Genomic DNA, 18591 nt, shown 5'->3' on the forward strand with positions numbered 1-18591 from the left:
TTGAGTCCCACTCACCGGGGCGGGGCGGGGCTCAGGCTCGGCCCAACCACTGTCCACGGGGAGAGGGGAGGCCCTACCAATATCACAGTCCTAACGAGAGCGCCGACTTCTATCCCGGGGGTTCCCCACTCCTTCCTGGAAGGCTTCCTCTTCCTGCCAGACTTGTCGCAACACCGAAAAGCCCCGTCCTATCCTTCCTACCCCGTCTCTCCTGCGCCGCCCCCCCCGTCTCGCTTGGTACGGTCCCGTGCCGCGGGTCACGCGGCGGCGGGGCGCGGCCTGCTCCAAGCCCAGGTGGTGTTTGTCGCCGCATTTGCGCACGGTTTTTGGAGCGGCGTTGCGGGTGGGACCATGCTGGGCCGGAGTCGCGTAACCTTAGTCCTCCTAACCGTGGCTGTTACCTGTGCGTTGGCGCAGCAGGCGCCGCCGGTGAGTGAGCTCTAGGGGACGGCGCAGAGAGGGGCGTGCAGCGCAGAGGTGGCGCAGGTGCGGGTGGGGCTGGGCGGGTGCCGGGCAGCATCTTTCCGGGGGTCTATGGTATACTGTGCGGGGATGTGGGTGCAGAGCGGACTGGTGAACCCTGTCCCGGCTTGATTCCGTGCAAGCTGGGACAAGAAAGCCTTTCAGGGAAATCCTAATCTCTCTACGATGCTGGTTGTGATTTGCACACCCCCAATTTGAGTGAGTGCGCTTGTTCTACCAGTTCCAGGCTCGCGCATCCAGAACTGCTAAGAGAAAAAGTTCCAGTCGACTTGTGTGCATAATTCAGTTAAGCGACGGACTGCTTGATGACTTTGGCATTCTCCGCCAGGTGACGAGGTGCTGAAGGAGAAGGTGCAGCCTAGACTCCTGAGGTCCCTGGAAAGGCCGAGGCGTCCCCAGTCAGGGCAGTGGGAGCAGCCCAGACAGGCCCCTGTGTGGCTGCTGTGGCCTTAGACCCCGAGTCATGGGAACGCCTGTCCCGTGGCTCTTTCCCCAAAAGGAAGTCACAGGAACCCAGACTTGGTAACTGCAAGAGACAGTGAGTGACCAGCCAGAGAAGGAAGTAGATTCAGTAGGAAAATGTCTAGCCAGAGATTATACTACTGTTTACTGAAGCATGCCTAAACTCAGGCCTCTTGACACCTAGTCTGGTGCTTTTTCATACTTCTCTTCTTTAAAAGCAGTAAGACTCCATTTTTCTTTGCCAACAGATCAGATAAATAGGAATCTGGGTGCAAATTAGTTGAGGGTGGTATTGATAGTGGGAGCAAGATATGCATTCTCTTACTTTTTTATTTTTCTAAGGAGAAATGATCTAAGAATAAAATCATGGTGGGATATTATTCATTCATTAAAACTGATGGGATATTAAGCAAATAAAAGCAGAATAAAATAGTATGTACAGTGATTTCAGTAACAGAAAAATACACAGTATGTACATGTAGACAAGGATTAGAAGGATATAAGAAGAAATAAAAGTTTGCTTTAGTGTGTGTAGGGAATTAATATGCTGTAAAGTGGTTGCAATTATGAGAATTTTAAAAGAATTTAACACTTTGATACCATAAGTGCCCTTCAGCCAAAGGCCGCCAGAAAACACACCTGTAGTTGGACAAATTGAGTTTATTACTCTTTGCAGTGAGAAAGGATGTACACCATGGGCAATTGTGGGGCCTCTCAGTAAAGGCATTTGGCAAAACTTTTTTCATGATTTGGACTTTGGTTATGTGTTTGGGGGTAGGTCCAAGGAATAGGGGGTTTGCTCTACACTGGATACTTTTAGAAGGTGGGGCAATTCTATGATTGGGTAAAGAAGAAACTTATTTAGCAAGAGAAGGGGATGTTTGGCATTTTGTGGGTTGCACAATACCCTTGTTCTTGTGCTTAAATAGAATCATGAAGTAGCCTTGCTTTGTTTCATTTTATCATGTCTCAGAGTAACCTTAATTGAGGTAGGTATTCTGTGAAATTGATTATATCCAACATGAGAACAGAAGTGGCCTGGATGTGAGTGTCATACCAGTTTATAATAATATTGGGGTCTAATTGTGAACCTCCAAGCAGTTTCAGATGTCAGAGGATGCTTTTTTTTTTAATTTCTCAATATTTTTTCAAGTACGAGTTTTTAAAAAGCTATCTTTAGAATAACAAGATAATAGTTTTTTTTTTTTAAGATTTTATTTATTTATTTGACAGAGAGAGACACAGTGAGAGAGGGAACACAAGCAGGGGGAGTGGGAGAGGGAGAAGCAGGCTTCCTGCAGAGCCCGATGCGGGGCTCAATCCCAGGACCCTGGGATCATGACCTGAGCCGAAGGCAGACGCTTAACAACTGAGCCACCCAGGCGCCCCAATAGTTATTATCTAGCTTAGTGGTTGTCAAAATCTAGTCTAGCCGGGCGCCTGGGTGGCTCAGTTGGTTAAGCGACTGCCTTCGGCTCAGGTCATGATCCTGGAGTCCCTGGATCGAGTCCCGCATCGGGCTCCCTGCTCGGCAGGGAGCCTGCTACTGCCTCTGACCCTCCCCCCTCTCATGTGCTCTCTCTCTCACATTCTCTCTGTCTCAAATAAATAAATAAAATCTTTAAAAAAAAAAATCTAGTCTAGCCACTCGTGTCAGTTTGGGAAGCTGTGTTCACCAGTCTTTAATGAAAGAGAAAAATGAAGGCATAAAACCAAAATTCTTAATTTAGAATGTTGTTATTCTGATTTTTTTGTTGTTAAAGTGTTCTTTTATGTACGTGGGGTTTTGTTTGTTTTTAAACTCCCCACATGGGAGAATAAAAATTTGGATTCTCTTGTGCTGGGCTTTTCTTAATATTTTACTAATCTGGAAAAAGCTGGCTGAAAAGGACTTTTGGAACCTCCCGGAAGTATAATGACCCCATTCTCTGACAAGAATAAGCAGTTTTTCACTTTGAATCATATGATAAACTGTGCATATCCACATAGTAACAAAAGATATTTCAACACTACTTTTGATAAATGTGAACAGTGAGGACTGGCTTTAAATTACAAACAAAAATCATTTGATTTGGAATGTCTGTGGGTTTTGTGTTTGAGGCTTTTCAGAATATAGCATATTTTAAGGGCTTCCTGAGTCATGCGTAGTTACTGATTTTATTAAAAGACCTACTAAGAGATGGTGCTGGCGGGGGTGGCACAAGAAGTATCTGAAGAGGGAGATGAAGACAGTGTCATCCAGGGCTCTGTGGACCTTGTTAAGGCTTTTCACTTTAAAAAGATCAGTCTGGATTGGAAGAGAGCAAGGGTGGATATGAGGAAACTAGCCTGGGGGAGAAAACAGGGTGCAGGGTGATGGACAGGAGGGTGGTGCGGTGGAAAGGGAGAGAAGTGGATGGTTCTAGAGAAAAGTAGGAGGTAGAAGGAGCAGGGGGAAGGATTGGGTGAGTGCCGCAGTTGGCCCAATGGCAGTATCACTGCCAGGGAACACAAGGGAAAAGTTGCAGGGTGGAAGAATGAAGATTGTTTTTATTCTGGGGATGTTGAATTTCGGCGGCACCAGGATATCCAGGAGGCGTTTGGGACTGGAGTTCAGAAGAAGGAGATGGGAGTCACAGGCATACTACTTGAAGCCACTGGAGCAAGTGAACATTGAGCAGATAGATGACCTAGAAAAGGAAGAAGAGGACGAGGCAAAGGTTAGGGTACCTGCAGGTGTATGTGTCAGGTAGAGAAGAAATGGCAAAGTTTAAAGCCACAGCCAGAGTGTGAGAGTGAGCCTTGCAGAAGCAAAGTGGGACAGGTTCTCCCTGTGTTGGATGGCTTTGTGATGTCAGGTGTCTGTTATACTTGGTAGTTGGAGGTCACCTTGGCCTGAGCAGTGTTGGGAGCAGAAAATAAGTTGCTGTAGGCTGGGGAGTGATGAGAAGGAGAAGAAGCAGAGTGGGAGAGATGACTGTTGTCAGTAATAAATCTGAGCAGATTCTGAAAAATGTGTGGAAATGAAACATAATGGCTCAGTAATTAATTGCTGAATCAAACTTATTTTTATACATCAGGTTCTCATATCAGTAATAATATCATTGACATTATAGCTCCTAGATCAGCTTTTAGCAATGATTTTTGCAAAGTTTCCAAAAATCACATACACCCCTTCTGGCCTGGCCAGTATTATTGTACTGCATCTGCTTTCCCCCGGTACTCCAAAGGAAGGAACACACAAATATAATCTGTTCACTTAGTCGACAGATATTGCAGGCCTACTGTGTGCCACATTATGTTCCAGATGCTGCTAATGAGTTAGTGATAGATATAAAGGTCCCAGCCCTCATGGAAGTTTATTCCCATTCCTTTCACCTATATATTCCTAGTTAATAGACTACCATCCCGTCAAAGGTCAGAAAACAAACTTCGCTTGCCCATTCGAGTTTGTTATATATGCAAGAAACATGCCTTACTCAATAGGTCTGTGTTTGCTCTGTTGTACACAGAGATCATTTTAAGAAATCTTATTTAGAAAATAATTGTTGGTGAATTAAAGAACTAAAATTGCCTTGCTAGAATTGTTTGACTTCTTTTCCGATGGTATGAATACTGGTGTGGGCTATATAACTTCAGATTACCTTTCATTACCTTTTTCTGACTATGTGAAGAAGACAAGGCCATAATGGCTTTCCGAACTTTTTGTACAGTCTTAGAAGCATACATTTCATGGAAGTTCTCACTAACTCTGCAGGACACAAATATTTCCAGGGGTTGGGTAAGTTATGTCATTTCTTTTAGGCATGGAGCATTTGAGTTGCTAATAGAAGAATTTTCACTTTCTATGTTATTTTCCTAAATAAAGTGTGTCCAGTAGCTCTGCAATTTTTCTTAATGGAGAGGAAATAAGACTGCTTAATGTCTTAAGAGGTTCAAGTTCCTATTAATCACTAGAATAATTAGGGAATTTATTGACCCAGAAAGTGTTTACAAAACATTTTACAGAGATTTTCACCACTTCCTCTGGTCCTAGGAAGCAGAAATGCTAGAGAGCAAGTGAGAGATTGAGATTCTAAGTTGGTTGTGCTTTCCCCCTCTGTGACAGAGCCGCACAATCCCCAAGCCCACTATATAAACCTCTACCTATCATCTCTTTATAATCTTTACTTATCATCTATTTAAATTTTTACCTGTCTTGATAAGGTTGTCTATTATTAAAATTGTGTATAGTTAAATTTGGAGATAGTAAGAAACTTTAAATAACAAATGAGCTTGTTGTAATTCCATTTCGAGTCTCTGCATAGATTTTGAAGCTGTCTTCCCTCGTAGAAGAGTCCCTTGGAGGTGAGACTGCAGCTATCTCCACTCTACCCCCAAATCTAACGTCTCCGTTTAAAATAACTTTGGTGTTGGGGCGCCTGGGTGGCTCAGTCGTTAAGCATCTGCCTTTGGCTCAGGTTATGATCCCAGAGTCCTGGGATCGAGCCCCGCATCGAGCTCCCTGCTCAGCGGGAAGCCTGCTTCTCCCTCTCCCACTCCCCCTGCTTGTGTTCCCTCTCATTGTCTCTCTGTCAAATAAATAAAATCTTTAAAAAAGTAAAAAATAAAAAAAATAAAATGACTTTGGTGTTAATACCTTCTGAGCACCTGAAATACCCTGGTCTTACACTGCCACCTTTAAAAAAATTCAGTCACATTTACCCTTTCCTCTTTCAGCCAGATTCTAGGTACATGTCCTGACTGTACATGGTATTTATTTTTTTTAAAGATTTACCTATTTATTTATTTTAAGAGAGAGAGCAAAAGAGGGAGCACAAGCAGGGAGAGTGGGAGAGGGAGAAGCAGGCTTCCCGCTGAGCAGGGAGCCCGATGTGGGGCTCGATCCCAGGACACCAGGATCATGACCTGAGCCGAAGGCAGATGCTTAACGACTGAGCCACCCAGGCGCCCCTGTACATGGTGTTTATGTTTATTGCCAGGTTATCAGAGCACAATCTTATTGGCCTCCAACTCCCACATATATGATGGCAAGGCTGCTCTCCCTTCTAGGGCAGGTTGAATTCTCTTCTAAGACTTGACAGAGCACTTTTAACGTCTCTCACATTGTCTCATAAGAAATATGCCTTGTTGTTTGATTTTTATGTTGGCTTTTGCACCCAGGCCATGCAGATATAATTGTTAGGGACAGGTGAGCATTATTTCATTGCACTCCTTGCTGAGTTGATTCTAGTGATCATCAAAAGCCCTGAAGGAAATGCAGACTGTTCCCTATTAGGAATTAAATTGAGACATTGGTTTTATTGCTATCTCTTTGGGAGACCATGTGAGAGACAGCAGGGGAAGGAAGCAGAGACTGGTTCTTTCACCAGCTGTGTAACCTTCAATCAGTGATGGAGGTGGGCCTTGCATCCTAAACATGAGCCTAAAGTTCCTTGATAACTTGAAATTCAGTACAAGGACATAACGTGATTTTAATGAATTAAATCACATTCTAAACTAACGAAAAGTTCTGATATTTAGAAGAATTGTATAGTGGATAAGTTAGAATGCAGTAAGAGTTGCATTTCTAAAGTTAATAATTGCTCTTATTAAACGATGTCTATGGAAAATTCATAGTTGCAACTTAAGACTTTAAGTAGAGTGCTACTTTTTAGTGTCCATTTCTAACTTTGCTAAACAAGGGCTGTGGCCCTCCATCACAGTTATATGTTGTTGTCATTTTTTAAAAAGATTTTATTTGTTTGAGAGAGACAGAGAGAGCTCGCAAGAGTGGGGAAGGGGCAGAGGGAGAGAAGGGAATCTTAAGCAGACCCCATGCTGAACACGGAGCCCAATGTGGGGCTCCATCCCGCGTCCCTGAGACCATGACCTCAGCTGAAACCAAGAGTCAGATGCTTAACTGAGTGAGCCATCCAGGTGCCCCTTGTTGTATTTAATTCCAGCTACTTAACTTACAATGTAATATTAATTTCAGCTGTGCAATATAGTGATTCAACACTTCCATACATCACCCAGTGCTCATCACAAGTGCACTCCTTAATCCATGCCCTCCCCTCTGATAACCATCAGTTTGTTCTCTATAATTAAGAGTCTGTTTCTTGATTTGACTCTTTTTCCCCCCCTTTGCTCTTTTGTTTCTAAAATTCCACATATGAGTGAAATCATATGGTATTTGTCTTTCTCTGACTTATTTCACTTAGCATAATAATTCCATGTGGTTGCAAATGTCAAGATTTTGTTTCCCTTGCTTCAGGAGACATTTGTAGAAAAAAGTTGCTTCAGCCAATGTCAAAGAAGTTACTGCCTGTGCTCTCTTCTAGGATTTTTACAGTTTCATGTCTCACACTTAGGTCTTTAATCTGTCTTGAATTTATTTTTGTGTTGGTATAAGAAAGTGGTCCAGTTTCATTCTTTTGCATGTTACTGTCCAGTTTTCCCAACACCATTTGTTGAAGAGATTGTGTTTTTTTCCCCATTGGATATTCTTTCCTGCTTATCAAAGATTAATTGACTATACCGTTGTGTGTTTAATTTTGGGTTTTCTATTCTTTTCCATTGATCAATGTGTGTTTTTTTGTGTCAGTATCATACTGTTTTGATCACTACAGCTTTGTAATATAACTTGAAGTGCCTCCAGCTCTGCTTTTCTTTTTCATGGTTGCTTTGGCTATTCAGGGTTTTTGTGGTTCCATATAAATTTTAGAACTCTTTGTTCTAGATCTGTGAAAAATGCTGTTGGTTTTGATAGGGATTGCATTAAATGTATAGGTTGCTTCGGGCAATATAGTCATTTTTAAAGTATTTCTTCTTCCAATCCGTGAGAATGGAATGTCTTTCCTTTTTTTTTTTGGTGTCATCTTCAATTTCTTTCATCAGTGTTTTATAGTTTTCAGAGTACAGGCCTTTTGGTTAGGTGTATTCCTAGGTATCTTATTATTTTGGGTGCAGTATAAATGGGAGGTTTTTTCCCCTAATTTCTCTTTCTGCTGCTTCATTATTGGGGTATACAAATGCAACAGATTTCTGTAGATTGATTTTATATCCTGCAACTTTACTGAATTTGTTGATCAGTTCTAGCAGTTTTTTTGCTGGAGTCTTTTGGTTTTCTTATATATAGTATATCATCTGAAAGTTTTTCTTTTTCCTTACCAATTGGTTGCCTTTAATTTTACCTTTTGTTGTCTGACATTTATGGCTAGAACTTCCAGTAGTATGTTGAATAAATGTGGTGAGAGTGGAAATCCTTGTCTCATTCCTGACCTTAGGGGGTAAACTCTTGAGTTTTTGCCCTTCAAGGATGCTGCTAGTTGTGGGTTTTTCATAGATGGACTTTATAATGCTAAGGTATGTTCCGTCTGAACCTACTTTGTTGAGGGTTTTTATCGTGAATGGATGTTGTACTTTGTCATAGGCTTTTTTTGGTGTCTACTGAAAAGATCATATGGTTCTTATCCTTTCTCTAATTGATGTGATGTATCATGTTGATTGATTTGTGAATATTGAACCACCCCTGCAACCCAGGAATAAATCCTACTTGATCGTGGTGAGTGATTTTTTTTTTTAATGAATTGTTAGATCTAGTATTTTGTTGAAGATTTTTGGCATCTGTATTCATTGCAAATATTGGCCTGGAGTTCTCTTTTTTTGTGATGGTTTATCTGGTTTTGATATCAGGGTAATGCTGGCATCATAGAATGAATTTGGAAGTTTTCCTTTCTCTTCTACTTTTTAGAATAGTTTGAGAATAGGTAGTAATGCTTCTTTAAATGTTTGGTAGAATTCCCTGTGAAGCCATCTGATCCTGGATTTTTGTTTGTTTGGAGTTTTTTGATTACTGACTCAGTTTCTTTGCTGGTTATCATCAGTCTGTTCAAATTTTGTATTTCCTCCTGCTTCAGTTGTGGTAGTTTATATGTTTCTAGGAATGTATCCATTTCTTCTAGGTTATCCAATTTGTTGGCATATAGTTTTTCACAATATTCTTCTATAATTGTATTTTTGTGGTGTGTTGTTATTTCTCCTATCTCATTGTGATTTTATTTATCTGAGTTCTTTCCCTTTTTTTCTTGATAAGTCTGGTTAGAGGTTTATCAATTTTATTGATTTTTTTTTTTCAAAGAACCAGCTCCTGATTTCATTGATATGTTGGGTTTTTGTTTTTAGTTTTTATATCATTTATTTATGCCGTAATCTTTATTATTTCCTTCCTTCTGCTGGTTTTGGGTTTTGTTTGTTGTTCTTTTTCTAGCTCCTTCAGGTGTAAGGTTAGGTTGTTAGATTATTTATTTGAGATTTTTCTTGCTTCTTGAGGTAGGTCTGTATTACTATAAACTGCCCTCTTAGAACTGCTTTTGCTGCATTCCAAAGGTTTTGGACCATTTTGTTTTCATTTTCATTTGTTTCCATGTACTTTTTTATTTTCTCTTTTATTTCATGGTTGACCATTCATTTTTTAGTAGCATGATATTTAACCTCGTGTATTTGTGCTCTTTGCAGATTTTTCTTGTAATTGACTACTAATTTCATAGCATTGTGGTCAGAAAAGGTGCATGATATGACTTTGGTCTTCTTGAATTTGTTGAGGCTTGTTTAATGGCCTAATATGTGATATGTTCTGGAAAGTGTTCCATGTGCACTTGAAAATGTGTATTCTGCTGTTTTAGGATGGAATGTTCTGACTATATCTGTTAAATCCATCTGTTCCAGCATGTCATTCAAAGTACTGTTTACTTGTTGATTTTCTGTTTAGATGATCTGTCCGTTGAAGTAAGTGGTGTGTTAAAGTTCCCTACCATTATTGTATTATTATATTAGTTCCTTTGTGTTTGTTATTAGCTGTTTTATGTATTTGGGTACATAAATATGTACAGTTGTTATATCTTCTTGTTGGATTCCCCTTCATGATTATATAGTGTCCTTCTTTGTCCTCTTGTTAGTCTTTGCTTTAAACTCTAGTTTGTCTGATAGGACTATTGCTACTCTGGCTTTCGTTTGACATCCATTTGCATGGTAGATATTTGTCCGTTCCCTGACTTTCAATCTGCAGGTGTCTTTAGGTCGAAAATGAGTCTCTTGTAGGCAGTATATAGATGAAGTCTTGATTTTTTTTTATTCGTTCTATCACCCTGTGTCTTTTGATTGAAGTAATCTATTTATATTCAAAGTAATTATTGATAGATAAGTATTATCATTTTATTATTTGTTTTATGCTTGTTTCTCAAGCTTTTCTCTGATCCTTTCTTTATTTCTCTCTTTCATGGTTTGCTGATTTTCTTTAGTGATATATTTGGATTCCTTTCTCTTTATTCTTTGCATGTTTATTAGTGGTTTTTAATATATAATTCCCATTAGGTTTATATATAACCTCCTTTGCATATGGCAGTCTGTATTAAATGGATGGTCCTTTAAGTTTGAATTCATTCATTACTCCTCTCCTCCCCATGTTTTAGGTATATGTTGTTAAATCTTTTATCCTTTTATTTTGTGAGTTCCCTGACTGATTTTTTACAGAAATATTCATTTTTATTGCTTTTATGTTTCCTACCTTTATACTGTCACTTTTGGTCTCTCCTTTCTACTCTAAGAGTCCCCTCTAATATTTCTTGCAGAGCTGGTTTAATGGTCACAATCTCCTTCAGTTTAGTTTTTGTTTGGGAAATTTTTTCTCTGTCCTTCTATTCTGAATGATAGGCTTGCTGGAGACAGTATTCGTGGTTGCCAGTTTTTCCCGTTCAGCACTTTGAAGGTATATCATGCCACTTTCTTCTGGTTTGGAAACTTTCTGCTGAAAAATCTCCTGCTGGCTTTATGGGTTTCCCCTTGTAAGTTACTGCCGCCTTTTGTCTTCATGTTTTTAAATTTTTTTCCTTATCACTATATTTTGCCAATTTAATTACAATATGTCCTGATGTGGGTCTGCTTTTCTTGATTTTGATGGGAGTTCTCTGTGCCTTCTGGATCTGGATATCTGTTCTTCCCCAGATTAGGAAAGTTTTCAGCTATTATTTCTTTAAATAAATTTCCTATCCCCTTTTTTCTCTCTTCTTCTTTTGGAAGTCCTTTAATATAAATATTATTACACTTGATGGAGTCACTGAGTTCCCTAAATCTTTTCTTGTATTGCATATTTTGTCTCTTTTGTTCATCTTGATTATTTTCCATTCCTCTGTCTTCTAGATCACTAAATTCATTCCTTTGCATCTTCCATCCTGATGTTCATTTCATCAATGTGTTTATCATTTCACTTATTGTACCCTTTATCTCTGCTATGTTATTCCTTATGTGTGTGTTAAGGGTCTCATTCAAGTCTTCCACTCCTTTCTCAATTCCAGTGGGTATCCTTATGATCGTTACTTTAAATTCTCTATCAAGCATGTTACTTATATGTGTTCAGCTTAGATCTCTGGCTGTGGCCTTGTCCTATTCTTTCATTTGGGTTAAGTTTCTCTGTCTACTCATTTTGTCCAAGTCTCTGTGCCTGCTTCTGTGTGTGGGAAAGTCAGCATCTCCTGTTCTTGAGGAAAATGGCCTTATGAAGAAGAGGTCCTATAGTGCCCTGCCGTATGGTGTCCCTTGTTCCCCCAGAGCCTGGTGCTTCTGGGAGTGTTTCCAGTGTATGTTGCTTGTGTTCTGCTGTTGTGTCCTGGACGCTTTATCTGTCAGGCCACTTGTCTGCAGAGGTCTCTTTGCCTCTTGTGGGCATGGTTTGGTTCCTGCCCTAATTGTAGTGCATTTTAACTAGGTGTGATCTGGTCTATTTGTGAAATGAAACTGTTGCCACCCCAGCTGGAACAGAAGCTCTGCAAAACTCCCATGTCCAGATACTCAGTGTGAGCAGGAGTTTGAGCCAGTCTTCTGGGGGAAAGGAACCACTGTGCTGGGACTGAGGCAAGTGTGACTGGAGGGGGCAGGCAGTGTGTTCCACTTGGTCTAAGCATGTTAAGTCATGAGTGTGGGTACAGGGCTGGTTCCTGAAGGTGGCCCTGTGCTTATGTTGATGGGCATGGAAATGGCCAGCCAGTTCCTTTGTTCCTGCAGTGGTCTCTTCGTGAATGCTGTCTCTCTGGGATATGCTTAGAGATGAACAAATAACCCCCTTACCATGGCCCCAGGTGCTCTTCAGATCACTATTTCCACACACTGTGGAATGTTTGCCTGCCTTCTCTCCAAGAGCTACACAATGCTCTCTGGATCTATTCCAGCCAACCCTTCTGATCTTTAAAACTCCAGGCTTTAAGCCCCACTAGTTTCCAGAAATTATGAAATTTGACCCCTCTCACTTTCCAAGGCAATTGCTATGGGGGTTTCATTTTCCCTTGTACTCCCCATGTGCTAGTCTGTCCCTTACCCTTCTCTGCGACCCTGCCTCCCTCCCCACTGCAGCAGTCATGATCTGTTTCTCTCCCATATCACATCTCTGCACTTCCTACCTTCTTCACTGTGGCCTCTTTTCTGCTTTTAGTTGTGGAGTTTGTTCTACCAGTTTTGAGGTCAATTTCTGAGGTATATAGGATGATTTGGTAGTTATCTAGTTGTATTCATGGGATGAGGGGAGCCTAGGGGCCTCCCACTTTGCCACCATCTTCCTGTCCTTGCTCTATATGTTGTTATTTTAAAATAATTTTAGATAATGACAGTTACAGACACTTAAATATAACTTCAGAGAATCATTCCTTGAAAATCTTCCATGTAAATGAAATTATGCAATTTTTAAATTTAATGTTTTAAAGTTTGTATCGAAGTGTACATAAAGAAAATCAAATGATATAGATAGGCTTATGATGAAAATCAAGTTTCCTGCTTCATTCTTTCTACCCCCATTACCCTTCCCTAGAAGTGAATACTTTTAACTATTTGTACTCAGGTGATATTCAGGCAGAACCTATGTTTACTATCATACTAGTAGTTTGCAGCTCAGTCTGTTTTAATTAATTGGTGCTCATGCCATATTGGGGGCTACAAGTTTTTATTCACTCCTGGTTATTTTTATGAATATTACTTTGATATGTTTATGCTTAATTTGTCTCAATCAACTTTAGGCATTGTCTACTCTAATACTGCAATGATGGATAAAAATTTAGCTTCCTTGGACCATCTTTCCTGCATCTTTTTTTTTTTTAACAGTTTTGAGATATAACTGATATACAGTTTCAGTATATTCACAGAGAATATTCAGTATATTCAGTATATGGCTTCAGTATATTCACAGAGTTGTGCAACAATTTCTCCAGTCAATTTTAGAACACTTTCATCATCCCCAAAAGAAGCCTCTTATCCCTTAGCCCTAAACCTGAAACTTACCCCTCAGCCCTCAGTAATCACTTGTATACTTTCTGTCTCTGTGGATTTGTCCTTTCTGGACATTTTACATAAAGGGAATCATAAAATATGTGGTTCTTTGTGATTGGCTTCCTTCACTTAGCATAGTGTTTTCAAGGTTCATCTGCACTGTAGCATGTAGCAATACTTCATTTCTGTTTATGATGGAATAACTTCCATTGTATGGCTATACCACATTTTGATCATCCATTCATCAGTTAATGGACATTTGGGTTGTTTCCAATTTTGGTATTGTGAGTAATGATGCTGTGAACTTTTGTATTTGTGTAGGTTTTTTTGTGTGGACACATGTTTTCATATCTTTTCAGTTTATACCTAGGAGCAGAATTGTGGGGTCACATGATAACTATATGTTTAACTGAGAGAGGGCCAGTTTTCCAAAGCAGCTGCACTGTTTTACATTTCCACCAACATTGAATGAAGGTTCCAGTTTCTCCACATCCATGCTAACGCTTATTTTATTATTATTATTGCCATCTTAGTTACTGTGAAGTGGTATCTCCTTGTGGTTTTGATTTGCATTTCCCTGTTGGCAAATGACGTTTGGCATCTTTTCATATGTTTATTGACTTACATCTTCTTTGGAGAAATGTCTATTCAAATCCTTTGCCTATTTTTTAATTAAGTTGTCTTTTTCTTATTGAACTTTAAGATATTTATATATTCTAGATATAGGCCTCTTATCAAACATGATTTTCAGTTTGCATAAATGTGAGGGTTTATTTCTTGGACTCTCAATTCTATTCCATTGATTTGTCTTTATGCTGATACTGCAGTGTCTTGCTTACTGTTGCTTTTATAGTAAGTTTCAAATTAGGAGGTGTCAGTCTTCCAACTTTGTTGGTCTTTTTCAAGACCGTTTTGGCTATTGTGTGTTCCTTGAATTGCCATATGAATTTTAGGGTCACTTGTCTTTCTGCAAAGAAGCCAGATGGGATTTAAATAGGTATTGCATCAAATCTGTGGGTTAGTTTAGTGAGTATTGCCGTCTTAACAGTATTAAGCCTTCTGGTCTATGAACATGTATGTCTTCCATTTATTTAGGTCTTTAATTTCTTTTTACAATGTTTTATAATTTCCAGTGTACAAGTCTTGCACTTCTTTGGTTAAATTTATTACTAAGTATCATATTCTCTTTGATGCTATTTTAAGTAGAACTGTTTTCTTAATTTCATTTTCAGTTTGCTCATTGCTACTGTATGGAATTGATTTTGTACATTGATCTTGTATCCTCCAAACTTGCTGAATTCATTTATTATTTTTTTAAAGTTTTTAGTGGATTTGTTAGGGGTTTTATATATATATATATATAAAGAGAGAGAGAGATTGATTATATCATCTGAAAATAAGACGGTTTTACTTCTTTTCCAGTTTGGATCCTTTCTGTTTTCTTGCCTAATTGCTCTGGCTAGATACTCTAGCACAGTATTGAAGTGGTGCACGTGGACATCCTTGACCCATCCCTCTTTTTTCTACCTTCTCTTCTTCATTTCTATATACTTTTGCATAGTCAACATCAATAACATAATTGTAATTGAGTCATTCATGCTTTGTATATTTCCTTTTAAAAAATGGGAACAGTAAACAATGTTTAAAGAAGTATGACTTGTAATGGTTATTGCTCAGTGTGCTGACTATATTTCCTTTTCTATAATTCTAAAGCCACAACTCTAATGACACTGAAAGAATATTCAAATATGTTTTCTACGACATTCATACTCATGACACGTTTTAGTTTGCTTCATGTTTATATCATGGCATTCTTGTACAGATTTTTTTCCTTGGAATTTCTAATTGCTTTCTTTTAATTTTTTTGTCATTAGAAGAAACCAAACCTATGCCATCCTGACTGTATTTTTTTTTTTTTTTTGAGAGAGAGAGAGAGCTGGGGGTGAAGAGAGGGAGAGGTAGAAAGAGAATCTTAAGCAGACTCCACACTGAGTGCAGAGCCCTATGCAGGGCTTGATCTCCTGACCCCGAGTCATGACCTGAGCTGAAATCAAGAGTTGGGTGCTTAACCAACTGAGCCACCCAGGTGCCCCCATTCTACTTATATTATGTGTATTATTCAACCTCTGATTTATTCTCTCAATATTTATTGTGTCCATTCTTAAAAACCTATTTAATTCCTAATCTAGCTGGGACCAATTTGTTTTTATTTGTACCATATTTTTCTGATGCTGCAGTTTCTTCCTGTAGTTTCTAGTTGTTTTTCTTTTGTTCATAAAGTCTGTGCTTCTCTTGTAGCCTCAAGTTCTTCCAGCCTTTCAACCATACAGTTTTTTCTGTGGAGTCCCTTTTTAGGACACCTGTTTCTTCGTGTCTGTTGGGAGTATACTTTCTAAGGGTTCCCTTTACCGTGTATGTTGGAGCCATTCTTTTGGGATCCTGTTCTGTCTTTTACTTGGTTTACTCCTTTATTTTGGTAGAATATATCTTGAAGTAACTTGTTAAGAAATAATATGTGGGAGATACACTTTCTGTGTCCTTGCCATGACTTATAATTGAAGACTCCATTTAAATCCCAAAATTGATGAGTGCCTTGACCAGTTATAAAATTCTAGTTTGAAATTAATTTCCTGCCAAGGAAATGATGGTGTCACTCTCTTCTAGCATTCATGTAGCTGTTGAGAAGTCTGATGGGTGTGTAATTCTTATTCTTTTGTAGGACCCCCTCCCCTGCCCAGTGCTAGAAGCTTTTATGTTTTTTGTCTTTATTCTTTATGTCTGAAATAGCACAGTAATGTGTCTCACTGAAAGCTCTTTTTTTTTTTTCAGTTTTTTTTTTTTTTGAGTAATCAGTAGGCCTTTCCATTTTAAAACACATCTCCATTCAGCTCTAGCAAAATTTCTTATATTATTTCTTTCATAATTTCCTCTCCTTTATTTTCTGTGCTTTCTCATTCTGGAAATCCTATTAGTCAGATGTTGGACCCCATGTAGTGATTTTATAAACCTTTCTATTTTTTTTTTTTTCTCCTGTGGTTTATCTTATTATTTTTCCTGTGTTTCTTTTTTTTATTATTTAAACTCAATTTAGTTAACATATATTGTATTATTAGTTTCAGAGGGAGAATTTAGTGTTTCATCAGTTGCATATAACACCCAGTGTTCATTACATCAAGTGCCCTCCTTAATGCCCATCATCCAGTTATCCCTTCCTCTCACCCAACACCTTCCAGCAACCCTCAGTTTGTTTCCTAGAGTTCAGCATCTTTTATGGTTTGTCTTCCTTTCAGTTTTCATCTTATTTTTCTTTCCCTTCCCCTGTGTTCATCTGTTTTGTTTTTTAAATTCCACATATGAGAGAAATCATTATGGTATTTATCTTTCTCTGACTATCTCACTTAGCATAATACCCTCTAGTTCCATCCACATCATTGCAAATGGCAAGAGTTCATTCTTTTTGGTGGCTGAGTAATATTCCATTTTGTATATATGCCACATCTTCTTTATCCATTCATCTATCAGTGGACATCTGGGCTCTTTGCATATTTTGGCTATTGTGGACATTGCTGCTACAAACATTGGGGTGCAGGTGCCCCTTCAAATCACTGTGTTTATATCCTTTGGATAAATACCTTTCTTGTGTTTTCTATATATATTTTTTTATTCTAAGACAGATTTTCTCACCTTTACTTTTCTTTTTATTTCAGCAGTTATGTTTTTAATTATTTGGTTTACCTTTTTTCCATACCATCTTGTTCTGTTTTATAGGTATAATATATTGAATTTTTCTTGAGGTACTAGCAGAGTAATCAGGAATGTTGAAACTGATCATTATCTTACATTATTTTTTTTCTGTTCCTTAAATTATTGAATATTTTTCAGTTAGGTTCTTTTTCATTTGTTTTCTTTGTGCCTAAATATTAGACTAGGAGGCCTTTACTCTCAGGCAGGAGTCATTCACCTTTTTTGTACAGGGCTAGATAGTATATCTTTTAGGCATTGTGGGCTAAGAGGCAAATCAAGGATATTATGTAGGTGTTATATATGTATAACATATATTTCCAAAAATTTTTTATTGATGAAAGTAAATTAACAAGTTGATACATTTTTTTGTAATATAGGTCTACTAATGAGAAGAATTGATTTCTTATGGAAATTGGGATTTTGCTTATTGGGATTCAGGATTAGTGTTCCAAATTGATAGCAAATGTTTATATGTTATTCCTGATCTGCAGTGAGATTTTACATGGTCTTTTTGTCATAGTCAGCAGTGTCTTTTTGTATGGATAGTGTTGTAGGATGAGTAATAGCTTCCCAAAGGTGCCCATGTCCTAATCCTGAGAAACTGTGAATATATTCCTTTTGTGGCAAAGGGGACTTTGCAGATGCGATTTAGTAAAGGAGCTTGAACAGGGGACATTACACTGGATTACCCAGAGGAGCCCAATATAATCACAGAGATCCCTGTAAGAGGGAGGCAGGAGGTTAGAGAAAAGATGCTGTGCTCCTGGCTTTGAGGTTGGAGGAAGGGGCCACAAGCCAAAGAATGTAGGCGACCTCTAGAAGCTGGAAAAGTCAGGGAAACAGATTCCGCCTTAGAGCCCCAGAGGGAACACAGTCCTGCAGACCCACTTTAGATTCTGACCTCCAGAGCTATAACATAATAAATTTGTGTTGTTTTAAGCTATTACGTTCGTGGTAATTGGTTACAGCAGTCATAGGAAACTAAGACAACTAAGTGCTGCCAAATACGACCTAAGTAAATGAGCATATGATTTTATTTTTTTTAAGGTTTTATTTATTCATTTGAGAGAGAGAGCACAAGCAGGGGGAGAGGCAGAGGGAGAGGGAGAAGCAGACTCTCTGCTGAGCAGGGAGCCCCATGTGGGGCTCGATCCCAGGACCCTGAAATCATGACCTGAGCAGAAGGCAGCCGCTTAACTGACGGAGCCACCCAGGCGCCCCTTGACTGCCCTTCTATGTATGCCTTGAATTATCAGAGGTAACCTGTGCATAATTTCACTACCTAAATATTTTCACTTTAGATTTTCTTAGGTAACCGGAAATCTTAAAACTTTTACACAATCAGGTTTCTATGATGATATATGTTGCATTCCTAGTGCTATTATAATGCAGAATACTTTTATTAGTATAATAAAGTCCCCCCGAGCATATGATTTTAAATGACTCTGTCTCTGAGGCACTTTCAGTTAATTTTTGGTAGTTAGGTAGTAGATGCAGGAGTATTGGCTGATAAGACAAAAGCAGAAGCAGCTATTGTGAAGAAAGGAGCTCCTTGAAGAGGTTCCTGGCTCAGAGTGGCAATTATTCTGGAGGGTATTATAAGGACATTAAATGAGGATGAAAGGAGAGTCA

The 18591-nt window shown here is 38.9% G+C and overlaps 1 protein-coding gene across 2 annotated transcripts in view; it reads left to right on the forward strand.

Annotated features, from left to right (window-relative positions):
* ASAH1 (N-acylsphingosine amidohydrolase 1) overlaps nt 1-18591 on the forward strand; it is a 66193-nt gene that overhangs the window by 17168 nt on the left and 30434 nt on the right. Inside the window, exon 1 of one of the 2 annotated variants that reach the window (XM_021694213.1) lies at nt 236-429. The exons of the other annotated variant lie outside the window; for it this stretch is intronic. Within the exon in view, the coding sequence (XP_021549888.1) occupies nt 352-429 (78 nt within the window). The 5' untranslated portion in view covers nt 236-351. Of the gene's footprint in view, nt 1-235; nt 430-18591 lie in introns of those variants that run through there. 2 annotated transcript variants of the gene reach the window in all.

This window comes from Neomonachus schauinslandi, chromosome 2, assembly GCF_002201575.2.
Source record: "Neomonachus schauinslandi chromosome 2, ASM220157v2, whole genome shotgun sequence".
Classification (NCBI taxonomy): domain Eukaryota; kingdom Metazoa; phylum Chordata; class Mammalia; order Carnivora; family Phocidae; genus Neomonachus; species Neomonachus schauinslandi.